Below are 25,445 nucleotides of genomic sequence, written 5' to 3'. Positions count from 1 at the left end.
CACTGTCTTTGGTGTAAGACCAAATTGGGCACCAATCGATCTGGGGATAAATGACTGGTCTCTTGGGACTGGAAGCAACCTGAATGTGATGTGATTTTTGGTGGAAGTGACAATTTATCACTAAGTCCAGTTTGTCAGGGTGGCAAGATAGACTAAATAGTCTAAGGGGACTGGCTGTGACTCCATGGTAAGACTGTTATAGCTACCAGGAATTCACATTTGTTACTGGCTTCGTGAAAACTAATTCTAGAACCACCAGTTTGGGTTCTCTGCCCTGTTTCTGAGAGTAGTGAGCCACTGTAGACAATGTGACAGACCCAATTCAAGAAACCATCCCTATTCAGCATTTAATTGTGTGATTAAAGTTAAACATGTGCTTAAGTCCCATTGAAGTCAATGAATCCTGAAAAAGGATATACTTAAGCCCATGCTTAAATGCTGTCCTGAATCTGGGACATTGTTCTATGTGTTATCTACACTGTAAAGGTGCATTTTGAGTATAAGATCACTGGGAAAGGAGGATTGTTCTTTAGCTTATGTTTAGCATACAGAACCTGTTTTAAGGTGCCAGGCCCATTTACAATACCATGTAAATAACTGACAAAATTTTGCAAAGAGAAAAGGAGTACTTGTGGCACCTCAGAGACTAACAAATTTATTTGAGCATAAGCTTTCGTGAGCTACAGCTCACTTCATCGGATGCATTCAGTGGATTTAGCTCATGAAAGCTTATGCTCAAATAAATTTGTTAGTCTCGGAGGTGCCACAAGTGCTCCTTTTCTTTTTGCGGATACAGACTAAAACGGCTGCTACTCTGAAACCTGACAAAATTTTGTTTGGTTTAAAAATCTCTTAATTATTCAGCTTCCGTGGGCAAACACATTTCTACTCACCAAACTTCTTTGAATATTTTTTCTGGATTCCATTAATAGGAAATTCATTCTTTAAATTAAAAAAGAACCAACATATTTTACTCAGAGGTTGACTATAAAGTTTTATTGTATTTTGTACAATAAATTTCATGACATGGCTAATAAAATATTTGTACTCTCTGCCAGTGGAATTGTGCTCATGTGTTCACTGCATCTATAACCAAACCTGATAACCAACAATCAAAATAGGCAGCTACATTTTTTTAAGTCAGCTATTTAATCGCAAAACGACATCCCAAGAATAGAAAAATTTTATTAGTCTCAACAATAAGGTACTATATGTAACTTGTTCAAGCTAAATAGGAACATACTTTAGAATGAAAAGAGTTGAGAACTTCAGGATTAAGTGAAAATCCATAAGAAGTTTCATACAACATTCATATATGGCTTAATACTGTGTATTTCTTGTAGTAAAAATACTCCTAGATAGCTAAGCATGGATACGATGTCTGTGTTTGTTTATATTTTTCTTTCATAGTTTATTTGTGAAGAGTAGAACCAGTAAACCTAAAACTAACACTAAGTTTTATTTTCTAAAGAGATAGGTGGCAAAGCCTTTTTTCTTTGCTTTATATTTTCTCTAGTTCTTAAGGTCATGATGCACATACAATCTTAGTTCTGGAGCCAGAGTAACATCCACGAGTGAAGGCAGGCAGCAATTGTAGTGCAGGCTTTTCCAAGTCAGACCTTCAAAAGCCTTCACTTGGAATGCTGGCCCAATAATGCAAGACTACGGAAATATACCCTTTGAGATTTCTCCTTCCCTAAATGGGGAAATGCAATAAATAAACAGACCCAGATGCATTGCAAGGTTGAAACTTGCTACAAATTCCTGAACTGAGTGCCAATGCCAGGAAATGAATCCCCTTCACCTACAAATTATCTAATTTATAATGTTTGGTGGCAATTTCTTTTCTAATCCCCATGGTAAAGGCCTCTTTTGCTAACCAGTAAGGCTAAGATTTTGAAGTAATCGTTATTAGGACTGGTGGGGATAAAGTACTGGTTACAGTATGAAGGGAGCTATGCATGCAACTCCTGTGATGGATAATGAGAGTTGTTCATATAATTCCCCATTCACAATCTTGTTTCCCTGAACGTCCGTCACCTCCATAATTTACCTTAACTTTTAGATATCAGATTTCTTTCTGTGAGAAGCAACACCAAGATAAGGTTACATTGTAACTGAAGAGACTTTAGTTTTACTGAAAGAATTAGGCATGAATATTCCAAATCTGACACTGTGTTTTGAGGCCAATGCAATCTAGTTTAGCTATGTGAAAGTGCCTTAACAAATGAGAAACACACCTGGCTTCCTTAAAATTAATGATAAACTGTAAAAACATTCAAAACATAGTAAGAAGTGTTTACTGGACTATGTTTAGAAATTACTGGAACCAAAATGACATAACTTTAAACATACATAACATGTTACACATGAGAATGAAAGCACAAATGTACAGTAAATAAGTTTATTTACACACAGACCGCATAATATGTACACATGAGGACTATTGTGCTTCTAGAACACTAAGCAGTAACTCCTGTGGCATATCTTCTTAAAGCAGTTTTATTATACAATTGTTTCAATACAGAGAATAATGCACATTAACACTAAGCAGATATTCATATACATTTACTCTTGAAATGTACAAATATGAGAAATAAAGGTCATAAATGCAAGAGTAGCTACACCACCCAGACCTCCTCTTTTATATAAATATGCACAAGTCCATTATCTAATGGTGATTTGCAGCCTTCTTTCCTGTTTCACTTTTATGTCAACACATTGGCCATTTCCATTTCCCAGGCACTGAATGCAAAGTCTTTGACACATTTCGGCACCAATTCCACTGATTCAACTCAGTGCGCTCCAGCCCTCGGAGTCTTCAGGTTCAAAAAATAAGAAGTATAAATAACACAAACAAACCTGTGGACATTTTTCACAAGTTATTTGCAACCAATACTGTCAAAGCAGCTGAATTGCAGTGCATCCATATGCAGGAGCATATAGCAGCTTTTGTGCACTTTGCAAAATATATATATATACATATATATATATATATATATATATATATATATATAAACAGAAAAGTCTTTACTGGGTAGCTCTGTCTGTAGCTAGGAAGATGCTGTGCTGCTTCTGAGCCCTTTCCATTAAATTCTTTTTCTTCTTTCTCTTGTCCTTTGTTTTTGCTGTCCTCCTTCCTAATTGGAAAAAAAAAGCACAAAAATAAAACAATCAATCATTAGGTAAAGGGTTATGTTGTGTTTTTCAGAGAATGCAAAAATTATTCTAGAAGTTGCTGGGAAAATATGTACTGTGTGGCAATGCTGACACACGGTACATCTACACTGAAGAAAAGAGAAAAAGTCCTGTGGCAGCACGTTTCAGAGCCAAGGACAACTGACTTGGGGCTAAAAATATCAGTATAGACATTCCTTCTTGGGCTGGAGTCCAGGCTCTGAGATCTACACCCATCTCTGGAATGTCTATATGGCTACTTTTAGCCCTGTGGTACAAACCCTGTTAGGATATAGATATTCAGGTCTGTCTGTAAAGGCCTATACTTTAAGAATTTAGGTGTATTCTTATCACTTAGCTAATTATAGAGGTACAAAACAAGAATTTAAATCTTCTAGGCTCTTCCCTTTCTCTGGAGGTGATAGATCGGATCACCTTTCTAACAGCCCCAGATTGCCTTATTTCAATGTGACTAGTTTGGATGTGACTGTTCGCTTCCCAGCTTATGGCTGCCTCTGCTGCTTAGCCAAAGATCTTAGCCTAAGAACAGGGCCTCAGACTGTCACAGTAAGAGAAGGCCCTTACACATGCAGACAGTGATCTTGAGTCTTGTTTTGTACCTCTATAACTAGCTAAGTGATAAGAATACACGTAAATTCTTAACGTATAGGCCTTTACACCCAGGCCTAAATATCTATATCCTAACAAACCCTACAAGTCCAAGTCAATTGACCTGGGCTCTGAGAATCGCTGCTGTGACATCCTTTTGCAGTGTAGACATACCCACAGCTACTGTGTTAGTATGTTAGTCACCAGAATGGCAATTGTTCAGTGTGGTGCATGAATAACCAAACTCTTAAGCAGGTGCTAAAATGCAGTCTTGAATAAGGATGCTTTCTTCAATCAGGGCCTAACACATGTGCTTAATGTGCTTTTAGGTATGAAGGAATAGGGCTTTAGATAGAAGCCTCCAGGTCCTATTGAGATATGCTGTGTGAGGAGTATAGGATATATTTATACTGCTGTACATGATCAGTGGAAAAACTGAGGAGTTCAGTCTCTAGACCTGCAAATCCAGCACCTTTCAGGAATACTTAATTCACTTAAGAGGATGAGAGTGGAGAAAAAATTGTGTCCTATAATATAAAAAATAGTACAATATAAGGAGAGGGAGAGAGAGAGTATTCTTTAGCACTAGAGAAGATTGTCAGTATGATCTTGTGTTGCTTTCATATGCTTTGTAAATGAAGGCAGACACAATGAGAAGTTATGAAACATTTTCTCCATTTGATTATAAGAGTTTACATAAAGGATATGGTTCAAAAGGAAACAGCATTATATATCTAATGCACATATGATTTTAAGACTTTATATATTCTTGAGATTATACCATTCAGTGTAATCATCATTAGGAGTTGGCGGGGAGAAGAATACTTATTTTTATTTTTAAAATATAACAGGGCATTAAGATAATGAGAGCACAACTGTGATCCCACATTAAAATTGTCAGAGTCCTAGGAGTTTACTTCTGCTTCTCATTAAAGTCTGGCATTAATGCTACAATGGCATTTTGCCATCCTTAAATGTAGTTAATCTTACACCATAAAACCTTAGTCCAACCAATCATTAACCGGAGCAGCCTTTAAGTTAAAACTATTTAGTAACACCGTATCTAATGACCAGGCACATCTAATGAGGTCAGAAAGATGAAGAACTTGACACTAAATTGCATTAAAACAGAGATGGTTTCAATTATAAAAATTTCTATACTATCATAATTTTCTCATGCAATTATATTGGTTTGATCCAGGGATCAAAACAGTGATGTTTAAACAGTTGCATATTGTATTTTTTCCTCATATTTTACATGTTCAAAATAGTTTTTAAGCCTGAATCTTGGAGTTCAATTATTAACTGGCAAATGGACAGAAGCAATTTTGAAAGGGGTGACAAAGCTGCTAGTCAGAAGAGCAGGGGGTGCATTCATGCCTTCATTGAAGTTTTTCCACTGAAGCTGATCAGTACCTGACTCTTCTATCACTTTACTGGGACGAGTGCATACACCACTCAGCAAAGGAAGTATAATATGCGCTCACCATCACATCTTGTTTTCTTTATCCTCCCCTCCAAAGAAGTAAATAGAATGCTGTGTGGAGTGTTAATTCAGTAAAAGATGTAAACTTTTTCACTGTGAATTCTGAAACTCACTGCTAAAATGACAGAGCAAGCACTACTCTGTATCCACTTGTTTCAGCATTCTATCATAGTTTCCCCTTACAAATCACATTGCTAGCTTGCTCTGTGAATATGATACCCCATGGTATCATGGTAAAGAAGCAATGAAGTATAACAGACTTCAGTGATTCTATATCATTGTACAGAGCAGCGACAAAGACCATTTCAAGTATTTTGATGGGATTCAGCTAGTCTATTAAAAACACAGTGATTTTGACAAAAACAATGACAGTTTCACTGTTTTCCTTTTGGAAACAGCCCTAGAGCCGAAATAACTCCTGCAGGTTGGAAAGGAGGGGGTTGAGTCAAGGAAAGAGTTACACCTCTGGAGTGCCCCCATGTAATGCTGTGTTGGCCCTCCTCACACCACACACTACATTTTTGACCTAGCGCAATGGACAGACTTTCCCTTGGGAAAGCATCAGTTCTGGGTACTGTCTGCACACACACAGCCCCAAAGTCCATTTAGAATTTCAGATGGAGAGCTCTTGGTAATTTAAACGGCATTCTATTGGCTAGCCCGTTTTGTTCCTAGAATGCAATAGACTCTTAGAGACTAGTGAAAAAAGTACTGAATGTGAAGGCTAAAGAGTTCAAAATGTGGTGCCAATGCCTCCATGCATGCAAAGTTTCATTAAATTCAGACTTATCTTAGGATGTTTACTTTGTCAGCAAACAAATGCTAAGAAGAAGAGAATGAACTTCCTTACATTTTGCTACAGACTGTTCTATTGCAGGGTGTTATGGTGTTGTATGTATGGTAGAGGAAGTAGGTCTTCACACATGCACAAAATGTGAAATCTCAGCCAACAGTTAGCTTGCGGGCACCAGGGAGACATGTAGGAGGAAGGAGGAAAAGGCATTTGCCCCAGCATAGCCAGGGAGAGACCCTGCCACTGCACTGCAGCGGTTTCTTTAGCTGTGTGGGTGAGGTAACCCTGTTGCAGAGGGAGGATGTGAAACAGCTGTGAATATACTCTGGCACCTACCCTGACACAACTCCACCCATGTCCTGCTCCCATCTATTGTGTGCTGCTGAGCAAGGACCTGGGCTGCTGGAGCCCCCCTGAATCCAAGCCCCTTCCATCAGAGCAGAATAACACTGGCTCCAGGACCTGGGGTTCCTGGGGCCTGCTGAAGTGAATGTTAGATTTTACCCAGGGTCCATTACATATACAGATTGCCCAGCATACTACACAGAGAGAAATGGCTAAAGGCTGGATTGTGGCAGGCCCTCCTGAGGCTACATAGGAGAGAGGGCAAGAGGAGTCTCTGAACTCAGGAATCCACATGGACCTTTAGTCCCCCCCACCAAAGGGGCTGAAGAGGAGGAGGAGGAGCATTGTTGTCCCAGCCCCTCCTCAGCACCACACTTCAGAATGGCGGAAACAAGCTACACCTCTCTAAAGGATGGTTCAGCTTCCCTAAACAGTGCTACAGCCTGCATCCTCCTCAGGGTGGGGAGCCTGGTACAATCCCCCTCGACATCCCCTATGTGGTAGCGTGGCCCCACACCACTCTCCAATCCCACTAGTGTCTAAACGCTGCAATGTGGCCCTAAGTCTTTCCTCCCAACATGGCTCCAAGGCATCACTATACATCTTAGCTTATGGTGTCACTGCATGAGACTGAAAGTGACAATAGCTCAGATATCAAATCTGATCCACACTGTTTATAAAACCATCTTTCTCAGAAAGAATTCAAGCACGCAAGTAGTTTGGCACAGCAGGCTGGGATCTATGGCCAGCTGTGCTCTTTAAGTGGCTATTCACTATTTCTAGTAATAACACCCCTGCCTGTCATTTGGCATATAGCCATAGCCATTGTTTCTACTTTCCAAAATAGCTGTCTCCTTATCAAGATTAATCTTCAATAATTATTTTATTACTGTGATCAAATTCTCCTTGAAAGTCTGTGATGCATTACACCAACGGGATTAGAGTGAACAACAAATTAAATTGAACAAAGCAAAGACAGGATCACCCAGACTGTTCTGTGTGTGTGTATGTGGACACACATTTATTTTTAAGATCTTTTTCCTTGCATGGTAATTAAACACTTTTCAAAAATGGATTGGTATAGTAACATTGCAATTGGTATTGTAACATTGTAACATTTTCCCCAGTAGCCACTTAATCCTGATTTATCCTCACCTATGAAGCATTGAGTTTTCAAGACTTGTTACAGGGACTTTCCAACAAAGGTTTGAACGGAACTTTTAGAAATTCTTTCGATGGTTTATAGAGGCTAGTGCATAGAGCCAAGGAAACTTTGAAACTGAGCTAGATTCTCTGTGTTGTTATTCACTATGAGAAGCAGCTTTTACAAAACATATCTTTTACAAATCACACTTAACTCACATGATTAACTCAAAAAAATTAACTGTGATTAAAAAATTAATCATGATTATCACACTGTTAAACAATAGAATAGCAATTGAAATTTATTAAATATTTTTGGTTGTTTTTCTACATTTTCAAATATATTGATTTCAATTACAGCACAGAATACAAAGTGTACAGTGCTCACTTTATATTTTTTACAAATATTTGCACTGTAAAAATGATGAACAAAAGAAATTGTATTTTTCAATTCACTTCATACAAGTACTATAGTGCAATCTCTTTATAGTGAAAATGTAACTTACAAATGTAGATTTTTTTTTGTTACATAACTGCACTCAAAAATAAAATAATGTAAAACTTTGGAACCTACAAGTCCACTCAGTCCTACTTCTTGTTCAGCCAATTGCTGAGACAAAGAAGTTTGTTTACATTTACAGGAGATACTGCTGACTGCTTCTTATTTACAATGTCACCTGAAAGTGAAAACAGGCATTTGCATGGCATTTTTGTAGCCGGCATTGTAAGGTATTTACGTGCCAGATAAGCTAAACATTCATGTGCCCCTTCATGTTTTGGCCACTATTCCAAAGGACATGCTTCCATGCTGATGATGCTCGTTAAAAAAATAATGCATTAATGAAATTTGTGACTGAACTCCTTGGGGGAGAATTGTATGTCTCCTGTTCTGTTTTATCCACATTCTGCCATATATTTCATGTTATAGCAGTCTCAGATGATGACCCAGCACATGTTCATTTTTAAACATCCAAAAATATTTAAATAAATGGTATTCTATTATTGTTTAACAGTGTGATTAATCACATGATTAATCACAATTCATTTTCTTTTAATCGCATGATTAATCACTATTAATTTTTAATTGCTTGACAGCTCTAAATTTTTGCTTTTTTGTTTAGTGCCAAATTATACATGAATCAATCCTTCTTTTCTACTAATGTATTTGTTATTTATAAATACTAGCCAAAGCTGTTTGAGCTAGTAATTTTTAGTGTTCCTTATGAACTGTTCACTAACTGTACAGTATTGATTATTCATAGTGTGTGGCTGGTCACTCAGGTTGCAGTGTACTGCTTCTGCCCCCTGCCTGGATGACAAACCAATCAGCAGGTCAGTAGCAAACAGTGAATAATGCATTTCCAACATGTATTTCTGGACTAATAATTCTTGGTGCTAATATTCACAATAATATTGCTGGTGCTAATATTCACGAATAAGCAGCTGCTGAGCCAATACCAGTGAATAATGGCCCCACAAAGCATCAAACCTAATGTGGCACATTTATTTATGAATCAGGATTTTATTGTTGACCATTTGACTGTCTCTAATCCTGTAGTTACTGCTGCACACTCCCATGCAAGACACATCGTACTCAGTTCCCTACTCAGGGGTTTCACCTCCTGAGCCATCAGGCTTTGGAAACGCTGCACATGCTTCTGAATGGACCTGTCTGCCTAGTTTAGGATACATGTTAATAGACTCAGAATGAAGGGAGCTGCATCCAACCCTTTTCAGAGGAGAGGTGATCTTCCTAATGCATATTTTTAAGGGAGGGGTGTTTGAAACACAGGGGTATCCACAACATTCCAAAAAACAAAGTACAGACGGTGCCGTGTCCTCAGAGCCTGAGACAACATTGTTAATGTATAAAATATGCTTATCAAGAAACTGCTCTCACGGAGCTACTATAATCTGATTAATTCCATGGCTATTATGACATGTAGTATCAGTTTAGTATCTGATCCATCCTTTATCTGGGGAATAACTGAATCTTCTGCCCACGCAGAAAGATGGATGCGATCTTACAAGATTTCTCCATCTGCTTTCTCTAGATTGATAAAATACAGCTTTTCTCCACAAGAGGGCAGTAAGTATTTGAATTTAAAAAAATACTAAAGCAAAAAGCCAATGATTGTAACTACAATATAATTTCCAGTATGCATGATTTGTTTCTCAGATTATTATAATTTGGGGGTGCCCATACATGCCAACTGTTTGTTGTTGTTGTTGTTCTTGTTGTTGCCGCGGCTGTTCTTTTTTCTTTTATATAATATATATGGAAAATATTTAAAATGCTCTTGCTGTTTCTTTAAAATTTAGAATTTAAAATTCTATTTCAATATATTGCTCTATCAATAGGGCATGAAGGTGCATCCCTATTCTTCCCACTCCCGTCCACATATTTACATATTCAGAGATTTCACATGTCGGCAGCTATGAGTATTAAGTTAAAACAACAGTGGCTGGGGCATGAGGCAGATCTTTCTAAATATACTCCTCCTGATCTTTCCCTCTGTCTCAGTTCTACTTTTGAGGGTTCAGTGCTTTTACATTTGTAAATCATTCCTATCATTCCGCCATGTTGCTGCAGTTCTAATTGGGCACTTGGGGTAGTATTTCCTTTGTATGATGAGCAAGAAACTGGTTATTCCATTCAAATCATGTTGTTTGAGTGTCGTATCAAACTACAATCAGCTATCAATAACAACGTAAAAGCAATAGGGGAAGGGGAGAAGTTGGAGATTCACAGATTCCACAGCTAGAAGGGACAAACTGTGATCATCTAGTCAGACTTCCTGTATAACACAGGCCATAGAACTTCCACAAAATAATTCTAGAGCATATCTTTTAGAAAATCGTCCACTCTTGATTTTAAAATTTCCAGTAATGGAGAATCAACCATCACTCTTGGTAATTTATTCCAATGGTTAAATACTCTGACTGTGAAAAATTTACACCTTATTTCAATCTGAATTTGTCTAGCTTCAATTTGCAGCTATTGGATCATGTTATACCTTTCTCTGCTAGATTGAAGAGCCCACTGTTGAATATTTATTCACTATGTAGGTACTTATAGACTGTAATCAAGTCACCCCTTAGCCCTCTCTTTGTTAATCTAAATGGACTGGACTCCTTTAGTCTCTCACTATAAGGCATGTTTCCTAATCCTTTAATCATTCTCATGGTTCTTTTGAATCCTCTCCAGTTTATCAACCTCCTTCTTTAATTGTGGATACCAGAACTGGACACAATATTCCAGCAGCGGTTGCACCTGTACCAAATACAGAGGTAAAATAGCCTCTGTACTTCTAACTCAAGATTTATGCTGTTTATGCATCCAAAAATCACATTAGCCCTTTTGACCACAGAATAACTAGAGAGATCAAAAATTGAGAGAAACATGCCAAGAGAACATTTTTGAAGAGGCAGGATTGACATGGTAGCTCCTAAAACTTGGCACTATCATGCCTAAAAGCTTGGATGCTTGGACATTTACATTTGCTTTACGGTTTGCATCCTCTAGACATTATAAACATTCACTTTAAAAAAAGGCAAGAGATAATGGAGAACAGTCAAGCAAGCCAAATAGTCAAATTGACCACAGATAGTTTTAAATATATATATTATACATACATATAAAAAAAAAAAGCTGATGTGTAAACCTTATTGCTATCCAAAGGCAATTCATTTCCTGGTACTCTCAGCAGGGTTAAGAAGTTGCAGGAATTAGTGGCAACTTTCCATGTCCTGGTGTAGATTTAGGGATATAGCTGGGTGTCAGGAGCTGGTAATTCCACAGTGAGTCATTTGAGCACTGGCCAGCACTTGCAATGCTCCGCTGTGTTATGAAACTTACAGCAGTGCCCTAGTCTAGGTGCTATCACCACCAGAGTGCTCAATACACAAAATCAGACTTGTAGAGAGAATGCAAGATGGTTACCAAAAAGAGGCACAGGAAAGGAACTCGGCAAACTTTACAATTATTTCATATTAATATTGCAGCAGTGACTGGAGGACCCACTAGTATAAGAGCTCTGCTGTACTGAGTGCTGTACAAACACATACAAAGATAAATCCTGGGTGCTAAATTGGATTAACACATTGCCAATGCAATGCAGTGGAGCCAAGTTCCACCAAAAGGAGTATCACAAACACATGAAGATTGAAAGATAAGAATTCCCACTGACATGAGGATGACCAATCTCACAAGCACCCTTTTCAAAGGATATTTTGATGTGGCCGCCAACAGGGCTGTTCAAAAACCTTGGTGAGCAACCAGCATAAATACAGACAAAAGCTGTTAGCTACAGTACCTGCATGAGTGGATCAATCCAGAAATGACTGCAACTGAATGAAAAATCTCTGAGTGGGAGCTAGGGAAGGTGGAGACTGAGACTGGATGGGTAAGGAGACTGGACCTGGGAATCAGAGTGGGGGAAGCTTAGGATGGGTTGGACAAGGTGACCGGAACTGGGAGCCAATTGAGGAGGAGAGACTGGAACTTGTTAGGGAAGGAGACTGGGAACCAGTGATTGAAATGAGTGGAGGGACTGGGAGCCAGTTGGCTGGGAAGGGAGACACTGAAATTGGATGACGATCTGAGAAAAAAGGACTCAGACTGGGGAGACAAGGAAATTGGGACTGGGAACCTATGAGAGGATAGGGAGACAGATCTGAGGAGGAGCTGGGAGACAGAGGGTGTACTAGGGCAAGGAGGGAGAGGGGGTGAGAATGAGATTGGATGAGGAGCTCAGGGAAGAACTCTAAGATCCAGTGTGTACATGGCAGAGAGACAGATCAGATGAGGAACTGGCAGGGGGGAATAGGGACTGGCTGGGAAAGGGAACTGGGATGAGAAACCTGAGGAATGGAGACTGGGTAGGCAAGGTGAATGGAGCTGGCATAGGAACAGATCGGAGAGGATTGGGGGAAATGGACATAACAGTCTGCGCCTGCTAGAGAACACTCCCTTCAGAGCCTGGAATGGATCCCAAGATTTCTGAGTCTCACCATTCTGATGCTGACACAAAATATCTGTAAAACCCTCTGGCAAATGTGTCTGATCCCCCTCCAGTGATGGTTCACACATGATGACAACCTACTACTGCTATCAGGTACTCCATTAGCTCAAGTGGCAGATGTTTGTGTGGTGGATCTAAAGGTTCCAACCCTGCTTATAATCCATGTGAGTGTCAATATGAAACTGTATGATGGATTTTTTGGGTTTTTTTGCTGGTTTAAATAACTAAAAAATTACACCAAGATCTCCCTCACACCCACAAAAAAGGTGGGAGGATTCAGACCTGGAAGTCTACACAGCAATGAAACAGCCCCACAGCTTGAGCTCTGAGAGCCCTAGTCAGCTGGCATGGGCTAGCTGCGGGGTTTTCTCTGCTGTGAAGATATACCCTTAGTGACTCATTGCATGACTTGGCCAAATGACGACATTTTACTTATGAAAAGTATAATATGTATAAAAGTATAATAATGGTATAGTGAATAGGAACACTGACAGACTTAATCATATATCTATTAATACTCTGAGCTACTATCTCTCATTCTAGCTAAGGTGTTTATATAGCCCAGGTCACTAGCTACTCTGATTAAAGGTGATATAGAAGAACAAAGAATTATCAGGTGAAACAAATATTGCAGCTGATCCAAATTTCTGCGTGCCAGCCCTATGGACTGGGTAAGGGATTCTTTTTACTTTGAGCCACATCCAATAAAAAATAAAATATTAATTTTTTTATCTAAGGGGAAAAGGGAAGAAGTAAATTGAAGACAGACTTTTGCCATTTCCTGCTCCTCTCAAAGTAGGCATCCACTTTCCTTTTGGCCCATGAAAACCTATATAGAAAGAACCATCTACATAAACTGGAAGCAAGACCTATAAAAATCTATCACTGAAACTTCCCTTCTGGCTGACACTGAAAAATCTTCAGGAGGATGTCTGTTTAGGGAATACTGAGTCCTACAGAAATAATATAGTTTACAGTAGCAAAAACAAAAAACAGCAAACAAAAGATATCTCAGTGGATTTTCTCTTGTTGCGTTTACAGCAAGATAAGGAAACCAAAACTGTACAAAGTTCACTGACAATAAGAGTCTTGGTAGGGAGAGCTTAAGGGAAACTTTATACGCAATGTGTTTTGCACCATGCACAGTAGAGGGCAATGGCGATACTAATTGCAGGCTTGCCTCCCCTTCCAGTTATTAATTTACTTTCACCGTTCCAAACAAGAATATTAATTTTCTTTGCAGAAGCAGCCACTTACTCTGCCTTGAATATAAGCCAACTGACTCATTTTATAAAATAAGAAAAAAATAAGGACCTCACACAAAGAGGATCATGGAAGAAGCAGAAAGAAGCGGGAGAGAGTCTGTCAGCTGTAAAGTGCTACAAAATGTCTCAGAAAAACCACAGTCAAGGTAGGTGTTTAACTGAGAAGCAAGATAATCTAAGAAATGTTGAGCCTGATTCTCCTTTCCCTGATGGTGGTGTAAAATCAGGAGTAACTCCATTGCAGTCAATATAGCCATCTGTTGCAGGTTCAATCAGAATTAAGCTTCCTGTATTATGGATATCATCATGCACTAGGTGCTGAGGGCTCAACCTGATCCTGTAAGGTGCTGATCACACTCAGCTCACTTAGTGAGGGCACTCAGCACAATGTAAGATCAGCCCCTCCATAAGTAGAGCTAGGCAAAACATTTGTAATGCAAAAGGTTTTTTTCCTTTTTAAATTTGTCTGTTTTGGGGTGATCTTATAACACTTCTCGATGTTAGTTTTTGTAATGTATTTGTCATTGTCTGAGAGGGTTATTTTTTAAATTAAAAAAATCCACTTTTGCTTAAAAAAATTCCACACTTGTGAACACTTAAAAGCTGGAGGAGGAAACGATGCTACCCCAAAGCCATATGGTCTAGAGGATTAAGCACTAAGAACCAGGATGTCCAGAATTCTATCCCTGATTGCTACTAACAAGCCTTAATAGTGCCACTTCATACAGCACTTTACAACATTTGTCAAATCAGTATCCACAATTTACAAGTGTTTTCAGAATTCAAGTAACATGCCTGGTGTTACACAGCAAGTCAGAACCAGGTCTGGAATCCAAGTTTCCAGTGATCTAGGAGTCTCCAGTGACCTAGGAGTCTCCAGTCTCCTAGGTCTAATCCACTAAAATACTATCCCTCCCAACGCAAGTCGTATAGGCCTCTGCAAACATTCATTCACGTTTACATTTATTCATATGAGAAATCCCACTTAAGTCAATTGGGACTACTCTTAAAGTAAAACATTTGCAGGGTTGGGGCCCTAGACAAAATTCTCTAGTTTGGGTGCATAGAGTTAGGCACCTAACAAAATGTTCTGATTTTTAAAAGAACTGTAGGCTCTACTGATCTGAAAATCAGGCTACTTTTCTTTAGGTGCTCACAGGTGGATTTATGTGCCCAATTTAGGTAACTCCAATGCAAAATTTTGGCCTTAGCTCCTGTGTGTTTCCCCACAAAATGATGATCAAATTGACACCTACAAAATTACATATGAATGTTGTTATGCAACTAAATGGTTCAGTGCTAAAATGGAAGTTTTACAGGATGTGAGACAGAGATGGAAGAGCTGTTGAACCATGAGGGGTCTGCTGTTGCATCTACCGTTATGTATCTATTAAGATACTTAAAAGCAGCTAAATGAGAGGCTGATCACAATAGTTCCCCTAACACAAAAAGAATAATCACTTTAACAACAATTTGTATTGACCATTCAGTTTCAGAGGGGAGATCATGGAAACCAAGACAACGATTTATAAGAGTCAAAAGTCAATTTCCTATCATTAAGCCTATAAATAATACAAGTATAAAAATAAATTTGAAAGTACTGTAATTAACAATACCTTCATGCACAGATTATAACTATGTCTATATATACATTACCTATGCTTAGAGATCATGGCTTTATTTGATAATGTACTGAAGTTTGGTTGTGAACTTCCCCAAAACTGGAGGGGATTCTGATCTGGTGTTCTGCCTTAGAATTCTGCTTAGTATTTCAAAACATGTTCTCCACTTCTCTTCATCTCCCCTTCTTCTTACCTATTTTACTGACATTACTTTTCATTTCTTTATAAATTGCAAAGAAAAAAAATTTCTATTAAGATACCAATGATTTGTGGCGCCTGCAAGATTTAATTCTGGCACTAGAAATTGGATTATGTTCCATTAAGGGCCTCACATACACCTATTATGTTGGGAAGGTACTATTTTGCAGCCAATTTTTATTTTCCAAAATGCTATTTAGTTGCAAATTTTTAAAATTCCTTTTAAGAGCTTTAATCAAGAACACAATAAACACACTCACTTTATTCCCACAACTTTACTATTGAAACAGCAGAAATATTCAGGGATCAATTCAGCCACCCTTACAGTGAGTAGCACCTTAATACACAAGTAATTGCATTAAAATTCAGTGCGAGTCAGGGTGGCAGAATCAAGTCCTTGGAAACTAAAATAAAGAATTATCCATCAGGAATGCTGCTGTTGTAACAATGGTACACTTAATATTTACCAATTATATAATGTTGAAGGCCACTTCTTTAGCTCAGCTAGAAGTTAAATTATTATTAACTTCATCAAGAATATTGGTGCACAGCATCACCCAGTCTTTTTTAAATTGTTCATATAGGTGACATGGATCATATCTGAGAGGATGCACAAATTTATCTTTCAGTAATGTCAGATGAAACGCATTAAAGATTTTTTCCTGGTTAAAATGTCACTGATGGATATAATGAACTTCCAGTCAGAACATTAGTCTATCAGCACTATGGTTAAGTTGGAACCCATATATCTGTACAGGTTCTCTCCCCTCAAATTTTCCCTGTGCCTAATAAAATTTAAAACACACCTCTTTATACCATCTTTTATCCATTTATTGAGACCCAAGCTCCTCCCATCTAGCTGACCCTGCTCATGAAACTAGCAGCTTTTCAGAGAAAGCTAGTATAGGAGCTCGAGGGCTAAGCTTTTATCCTAGTAATCTAAATTTAGTTTCCAGGATCCCTCTCCTACCCATCTCTAGGTTATTTGTGTCCACATGTGCTACAGCCACCAGCTCATCCCCAGAACTTATTGGAAGTTTGTATAGATATCGTGTGGGATTTGCCACTTTCATACATTGTAGGTAGGTCACTGAAGGGTTGTCAAGGTCATCAGATACCCACCTGTTGACATCTCTAATTATCAAATCCTCTAAGAAATAGAGATGATGATGGGTAGTCTGGGACCCCCAGGACAGAGAGCACCATGAGGAATTCTACACAGCCAGAGGTAACAAATCTACTACTCAGCATGGCAGCTACAGGCAATGTCTGTTAGGCCTCAAATGAAGAAAAGCAACAGAGAACTTCAGGGGACATAAACCTAAACCTAGCTGCTCAGCTCATTCCACAAGGACCTCAAGTGTGCTCAAGAGACAGGTTGTAATAAAGAAAAGAGACAATCCTCAGCAAGGCCTATGTACTAAGGAGAGTGGATAAAACAATCTACAATGGCCAAAAAGGCAGCAGCATGGCATGCTTTCTTCCTGGAGCTCCAACAAGGGGCTTGGCTACAAGGTTGGTGGGATTCTAAAGACAAAACAAGTGAGATACCATGGATGATGATACTAATGACATAGCTTCAAGTGATATTTCACAGATTATTGAAGACTTCCAGGATGCCAGAAGCAAATGGAGGAGAGGAATGTCTGGGTCTTCAATTTGCAGATCCTTTATGTCACCTGAGCAAGGGAAGAGAGCTGGCAGAAAGTAGCGGAGGAGAATGGTTGGTTAGGTTGATGTAAAATAGAGAGGTTTGGTTCTGTGTAACATTGGACCATCTTCTTCTACAGAAGATGGGGCTGTACAGTATAGATGGCATCTATGTCAATAGCAAGAGATTTTCTGGATGACCAACTAGTTAAACTAGTCAGAAAGACATTAAACTAACAACAAAGGGGGAAGACGTTAAGGGGGAAAACACAGAAATATAACTCACACTCAAGGTGTTATGAACATAATGAATCAAAGAATCATAAAACATGAAGAGAAAAGTTAATTGCCTATTTACCAGTGTTTGGAGTTTGGGTAATAAACACAAGGAATCAGAAGAGCTCATGTATGAGAAAAAATGGCATAGTTGGTATTATTGAAAACTGGTGAGTGGATTCATACAACTTGAATGTTAAATCACTGGTTACAAAATATGTCTGAAGAATAGAGTTGGCACAATTTGACTGGCTGGCACACTAAATCAAAGATACCATTATCTGTTTTAGTCTCATTGGCAATTCAGATTTCAGAGTAGCAGCCGTGTTAGTCTGTATTCGCAAAAAGAAAAGGAGTACTTGTGGCACCTTAGAGACTAACAAATTTATTAGAGCATAAGCTTTCGTGAGCTACATCTCACTTCATCGGATGCATCGGATGCATTGGCAATTCAGAAGCACAAGATCTGAAATATTTAAAGATCAAACTTCTAACTGATCAATCACATGACAGGGTATTGATCCAGGATACTAAGGATGCTACTGACTATGACATCAGATTAGAAAACAGGATGAGCTGCTCCTTAAGCATCTGTCTAGAATGTAAAAAAAAAACAAAAGACCAAACTTCCATGGGTTTTCCAGCATGGAGGACATATGCTGGGGTCAGTAGTAAAATGCCTTTGGAGTTTCTACAAAACTAGAAAGTCTTCTAACACCAAAATATTGCACACAATACAGAGTAATTGAATATTTTACAAAAAGAAAAGGAGGACTTGTGGCATCTTAGAGACTAACAAATTTATTTGAGCATAAGCTTTTGTGACTACAGCTCACGAAAGCTTATGCTCAAATAAATTTGTTAGTCTCTAATGTGCCACAAGTCCTCCTTTTCTTTTTGCGGATACAGACTAACACGGCTGCTACTCTGAAACCTGAATATTTTACCTCATTCTGACAATAATGATTAGTGAACACCCAGGTGATAAATTATCTGGGGCCGCTGTCAGCTTGGATTTAAAGGATAAGATGATAACTCAAAAATTAGATGCTATATGGCTTTGTTGTCCAATGTATTAGCAGAGCTCTCTCTCTCTGACTTACAAGTGAGGTACTTCACCTGGACAAACTTCTTTGAGGGAGCTATGAGCTACTATATGGCTGGCCATATTAGTACTCATGGCATTCCATATTCTGACTAGTGCTGTTATACTTGCTTCTAATCACATCACTAAAATTATAGAAATATATACTCTCTCTCTCTCCCTTTCTCTCCCACTCAGAAGCTGGAAAACAACATTTCTGTCCCTACAGCTTTCTCTTTTTCTCTCCAGTGGCAAGTGTTGATTTTTCACTATTTCAAATTAAGCTAAAGATCACATGGACAGTTTAACAAAAAACAAACAAAAAACCCCTACTGAAATGTATGCAGCATTTTATCTTGCCAAAACATTTGTTTGTGCACTCATATAATCAATAATACTAGCACAGCTTTGGGAATAGCTTTGCTGTCTGCTGCAGTACAGCCAGCAAAGAGATCCCAAAGAAATAATAATAATAAAGTGTGGATACTGAGCTCTTTTCAAAACTCTCCACAGTGAGACATGGATTATTTAAACAGTCTGACTGTAAGACATACCATATCCCTGTATAACTACTTTAAATTCAGTTAAGTTAGGAGCATATACTACTTGACTGTGTCCCATTAACTCTGTCTGGGTCAGCTTTACAGGCTTTGTTTTTTTGCCATGAAATACATGTAAACACAAAACACATGAGGGGACATAAGGAAGGAGGAAGTGGGGGAGGGAGGAACTGTGGGGGACAGGCGCTATTCTTGGCACCCTTCTCATGACATCTGGGGATAGTCGATGATGACATACTTACTCTGCTTTGCACTTTGGAGGGGGCATAGCGTGTGCAGTGAGCTAATGCCAGCACAGTTGTCCCATGATCCTGCTGACATATGTCCTGATCCAGCAAAGTTCTTAAGCATGTAAGAACATAAGAGCCATACCGGGTCAGACCAAAGGTCCATCTAGCCCAGTATCCTCTCTTCCGACAGTGGCCAATGCCAGGTGCCCCAGAGGGAATGAACAGAACAGGTAATCATCAAGTGATCCATCCCCTGTCACCCATTTCCAACTTCTGGCAAACAGAGCTTAGGGACACCATCCCTGCCCATCCTGATTAATAGTCATTGATGGACCTATCCTCCGTGAATTCATCGAGTTCTTTTTTGAGCCCTGTTAATGTCTTGGCCTTCATAACATCCTCTGGCAAGGAGTTCCACAGGTTAACTGTGCATTGTGTAAAAAAATTCTTCCTTTTGTTTGTTTTAAACCTGCTTCCTATTAATTTCATTTGGTGGCCTTTGGTTCTTGTGTTATGAGAAGAAGTAAATAACACTTCCTTATTTACTTTCTCTGCACCAGTCATAATTTTATAGACCTTTATCATATCCCCCGTTAGTCCTCTCTTTTCGAAGCTGAGTGGTCACTCACATGCTTAAAACTATGCAAATGCTTACGTACTTTACTGGATCATGAAAGCCCCATTATTGCCTCAGATCTTTGTGTGGACGGGAACCTTCTATGTGTGGAAGAGGGGCTGTTTGTTGCCTCTGTGATGCTATCTCTCCACCCTACACACATACACTGTGGAGAGGGACAGGGGAAAGAGTGACTGGGCTGGGGGGGTGAGTTCCAGTACCACAGGGAACTGTTTAAAAAACTAATTCTCCTTACCCAAAACACATTGCTTCACTAAAATCTGAATATTAGAGAGAGAAGGTGGGTGAGGAAATATCTTTTATTAGATCAACCTCTATTGATGAGAGAGATAAGCTTTTGAGCTACACAGAGCTTTTCTTCAGGACCTGAAAAGCTTCTCTCTCACCAACAGATGTTGGTCCAATAAAAGGTATTACCTCACCCATCTTTTCTCTCTGATATCCTGGGACCAAACACAGCTACAACAACACTGCATAAAAGCTGAATCAATACATGACTCCATTTCAGTGTGTATTAAAACATCACATAACTTCTGTTTTAAACAACACAGAGGTACATTTTGTGGTTAACATACTGGACAGTGACTGATGTTGCACTACAGATTAGGCTAGAACAGGAAAAGGAAAAGAGTTTGTATAGCCAGCGGCTATTTTGCTTTACTTTAAAAAGAAGTAGCATTAAGCCTATTTGTATTTTCATATGTCCTGAGCCTAGAGCTTTGCTGTACTTCTGGCCCTCAGTCCATGAGTGCATCTGGCACTGAGACAATGTCTGTGGAGGCCACTTCAAGTCTGGCCCATTCAACTTTAAAAACATTCATCATCATGTTAAAACATTTGTCATAACTCTAAAACTACTAAACCAATTTTCTTCAAACTTGCTTATGGATTTTTGTATTTAATATTTGAACAATATTTAGTTGAGCTGTTTGCATAGAAAAAAACACCCTACAATCTGTTTCTTGTATGGTCAAATCTCAATGATGAAAATAATTATTGTTAGCTAATGTTGAATTCACCACTTGGCACCTAGGACTTGATTCTGTGCCCACTGAAGTCAATGGTAAAGCTTCTGTTGACTTCAGTGGAACTGGATCAGGGACTTGCTATAGATAGGATTTAACTACATCTAAAACTTGTGTCTGTTTGTCTTAGTCAACATCAAGGCCTGTAACAGGGCAGTCTTTCCTAGTGGGCAGAGGTGGGTGTGGCATCAGGGTCAGAGTTCAGAGGTCATGCCATGAGTCAAGCCACAGTCAGAAATCAAATCAAGGGACAAGAGTAGGGGCAGAGTCAAAAGTCACACTAACTATTAAGGCAAACAGAGTCAGAAATCACTCCAAGGGTCAAGCCAGAGTCAGCAACTTGGTTCAGGGTGAGAAAGCTAAAACCAGGAACAAGGCATGGTAATGTGAGTGGGACAATATGTGGTCCTGGGAAAAGGGAGCAAGGTGAAGCAGCAGGAATCAGGCAACAGGAAGAGACTTGGACTCCATGGTTTAGGCCTAACAACTAGTTGCTCAGACAAGGGGTAGGCCAGGAACAGGAATCTTTATACTTGGTGGTGTCCAGTCACAGTCTTCTGCTAGTCATCTGACCCCAATGAATCTGCTGGTGTAACCTCCAGTGGTGGGGTATTAGCTGCAGTTCCCTCTTCTGCACTTGCAGCACTGACAGTAGGGCTCTTACTTAGTAACCCCATGGGCCTACGTTTGAGGCCCACAATAACTGACTGACAAATAGGGCAGACTGTAGAACCAGCTCTTTTTTTTAAAAAAGGTGTTAAATCCTGTGTACACTAGAAGTATAATCCTGGCTCCATTTAAATCAAGGGGAGTTTTGCCTAGGATTTCACCCTAGCTGTAGTGACCCTAAAAATATGTTAGCTAATAGGTTTTAATTGACATGTTTTAGCATATTTTAAAACACCACCTATTTTCCTAATTTAGACACGAACAACAAAAGCAACATGAACATCTGTGTGCAACATTTTTTACTGCAACATAGGGTAACAGAAACTGAAAAGAAGAAACATCAGACGTAACTTTGACAGATTTTTACAGAACTTGATAACATGAGCCACATTTGAAAGAAATCAATTGAGTAGTTATAAGGTTATAACCATTTAAAATAAGAAGTCTCATGCATGTGCAGTAAAATTGTGCTCTACTTTCTTTTAATTATTGTAGAGTCTCAGTGAATTCTAATCTGTATATAGTAGTAATATTTGAAATAATATCATAATGAAGGGATCCTATTTTTATGAGTAATTATTAATTAATTTTCATAAAGAAACAAGCAATAAAAAAAATATAAAAAGGTAAACGACTTACAGCTAGTATATGTTACCAAATACCACACATTTCACAGGATAGCACTTATGCTACTTTACAATTTGTCAAAGCAGCAAGACTAAACAATACAAAATCAGACAATATTACACAGATATAACATGTTACGGTTGGGGTAACAATAAAAAACATAAGCAAAAAAGGGAAGGAGGGGACTGGGGGCGTGGGAAGGAAAAAGCAGAGAGGTAAGGTGGGATGAAAGTCTGGCATTATTTGAGCTATCTCAACATTTTTTATCCAAATATATCAAGAAATTAGATAAAATGTATTCGAATTCATATAATTGCTCTCTACATCAATGAAGCTATTCTTTCTTTCTCTGCAGACTCAGACAGGTCCAGATACCACTGCTCTATTCTGGGTGTATGCCTACTCCTCCATTTTTGTAAAATTGTGTGCTTGATGATTATTGTGATGCTTGCAGCGAGGGGAAGGGTCTCTCTCTGATGCAGACAGAGAGGAACCACTCCTGGCTCCCTGGTGGGCAGAGCCAGGTCAGGCCCACGCCTGGCACCGGAAGTGGAGGGGCGGAACAGGAAAAATAAGAGGCGAGACCTCCAACTCAGTTTAGGGAGAGCCAGCAAAGGAGTCAGATGCTGCTGTCCGCTGAACTAGTGACTGCGCTGTATCAAACCCTGCCTTTGGAGTAACAGCCAAAGGAGCTGTCACCTGGCAAGCATCTGGAGGAGCTGTCCCATGACAAATACCCCGAAGGGCTGCTGGAACTGCCGTATCGCAAGGAGCCCAAGGGCCCGTGAGCGACAAAGCCCTATGACCAGGTAGGCGTATGAAATAGCCCAGGGAAACTAGACATTAGTCCAGTTGCGTTTGCTGAAGCCACGGTCAGTGTGTTTTGGCAGAATCCCCGCTGACCCAGGGGATGTTAGGTGTTAGGACCCTGGGCTGGGACCCAGTGGAATAAGTTGGGCCTGGGTCCCCCTACTCCCCCCCCCCCGCTGCCAACGCCACCACTGGAGTGACAGCCTACCCACCTTAAGCTGGACAGCCTGCATTCATTTTCTGCCTGTCCCAGGGGACCGGGGCCACAGACTGCCTCTGTTCTGCCCCACCCAGAGGACTTGAGCCTGATTGCTTAGTATTACTTGGCCCGGCCCAGAGGGCTGAGACTGGCTGTGTTTGCTGCTTACCCCAGCCAGAGGGTTGGTAATAGACTCCTTACTGATTTACAGGGCTAATCCCCTGTTGATCTGCCCTCAGCAGTTAGGTGGCATAGCAAGGTGGAGTGGCCTCCCTCTGACGCAGACAGGGAGGAACCACTCCAAGTCACTACAATCCTCAAAAATGAAAGTTTTTGTGGTTTTTGTGGTATATAACCTCAGATAAAATTTTCAGCTGAGGTTTGGTTGCTGATGTCAAGCACTGTTTTCACTCTTGGGTTCACCCCCTTCCACGGCTGCCTGCCTGTTGGACATTCCCAAAGCTGATGCATCGGGGTTCTTTTTTCTTTATTACAGCACCAACAAACATAAGAGGACAAGACCCACATTTTGAAAAGACTCTGTGGTGTCAAATAACCTCTGAATAGAATCTTTTGCTGCATCAGAAGCATTTTAATTTTCCATAACATGCTCTACATTTGGGGCTCTTTTAACAGCTGTGGTAACTCCCCTTCCCATGCTTTCACAAGGAACTCCAGACCATAGAATCATAGAATATTAGGGTTGGAAGAGACCTCAGGAGGCCATCTAGTACAATCCCCTGCTCAAAGCAGGACCAACACCCACTAAATCATCCCAGCCAAGGCTTTGTCAAGCCGGGCCTTAAAAACCTCTAAGGATAGAGATTCCACCACCTCCCTAAGTAACCCATTCCAGTGCTTCACCACCCTCCTAGTGAAATAGTGTTTCCCAATATCCAACCTAGACCTCCCCACATTGCAACTTGAGATCATTGCTTCTTGTTCTGTCATCTGTAACCACTGAGAACAGCCTAGCTCCATCTTCTTTGGAACCCCCCTTCAGGTAATAGAAGGCTGCTGTCAAATCGCCTTTCACTCTTTTCTTCTGCAGACTAAATAACCCTAGTTCCCTCAGCCTCTCCTTGTAAGTCATGTGTCCCAACCCCCTAATCATTTTTGTTGCCCTCTGCTGGACTCTCTCCAATTTGTCTACATCCCTTCTATAGTGGGGGGACCAAAACTGGACTCAATACTCCAGGTGTGGCCTCACGAATAAAGGGGAATAATCACTTCCCTCAATCTGCTGGCAATGCTCCTGCTAATACAGCTCAATATACCGTTGGCCTTCTTGGCAACAAGGGCACACTGCTGACTCATATCCAGCTTCTTGTCCACTGTAATCCTCAGGTCCTTTTCTGCAGAACTGCTGCTTAGCCAGTTGGTCCCCAGCCTGTAGCGGTGCATGGAATTCTTCCTAAGTGCAGAACTCTGCACTTGTCCTTATTGAACCTCATCAGATTTCCCAATCGTCCAATTTGTCTAGGTCACTCTGGACCCTATCCGTACCCTCTATCATATCTACCTCGCCCCCCAGCTTAGTGTCATCTGTGAACTTACTGAGGGTGCAATCAATCCCATCCTCCAGATCACTAATAAAGATGTTGAAGAAAATTGGCCCCAGGACCGACCCCTGGGGCACTCTGCTTGATACCAGCTGCCAACTAGACATCGAGCCATTGATCACTACCCGTTGAGCCCAACAATCTAGCCAGCTTTCTATCTACCTTATAGTCCATTCATCCAATCCATACTTTTTTAACTTGCTGGCAAGAATACTGTGGGAGACCATATCAAAAACTTTGCTAAAGTCAAGATATATCACATCCACCAATTTCCCCATATCCACAGAGCCAGTTATCTCATCATAGAAGGCAATCAGGTTTGTCAGGCATGACTTGCCCTTGGTGAATCCATGTTGACTTCTCTGATCACCTTCCTCTCCTCCAAGTGCTTCAAAATGGATTCCTTGAGGACCTGCTCCATGATTTTGCCGGGGGCAGAAGTGAGGCTGACCGG

General features: G+C 39.9%; 1 protein-coding gene across 3 annotated transcripts in view; it reads right to left on the bottom strand.

Annotated features, from left to right (window-relative positions):
• Positions 1-981: 981 nt before the first annotated feature.
• RSPO2 (R-spondin 2) overlaps positions 982-25,445 on the bottom strand; it is a 169,689-nt gene continuing 145,225 nt past the window's right edge. For all 3 annotated transcript variants that reach the window (XM_043507425.1, XM_043507424.1, XM_043507426.1), the window contains 2 exons: positions 3,015-3,140; positions 982-2,975 (listed from right to left, as the gene is read on the bottom strand). In XM_043507425.1, coding sequence (XP_043363360.1) covers positions 3,031-3,140 — 110 coding nt within the window. In that variant the 3' untranslated portion in view covers positions 982-2,975; positions 3,015-3,030. The remainder of the gene's footprint in view (positions 2,976-3,014; positions 3,141-25,445) is intronic.

The sequence above is a fragment of the Dermochelys coriacea genome, chromosome 2 (assembly GCF_009764565.3).
Source record: "Dermochelys coriacea isolate rDerCor1 chromosome 2, rDerCor1.pri.v4, whole genome shotgun sequence".
Classification (NCBI taxonomy): Eukaryota; Metazoa; Chordata; order Testudines; family Dermochelyidae; genus Dermochelys; species Dermochelys coriacea.
Note: the sequence above shows the minus strand (reverse complement) of the source record. Positions and strands in the feature narration are given on the sequence as shown.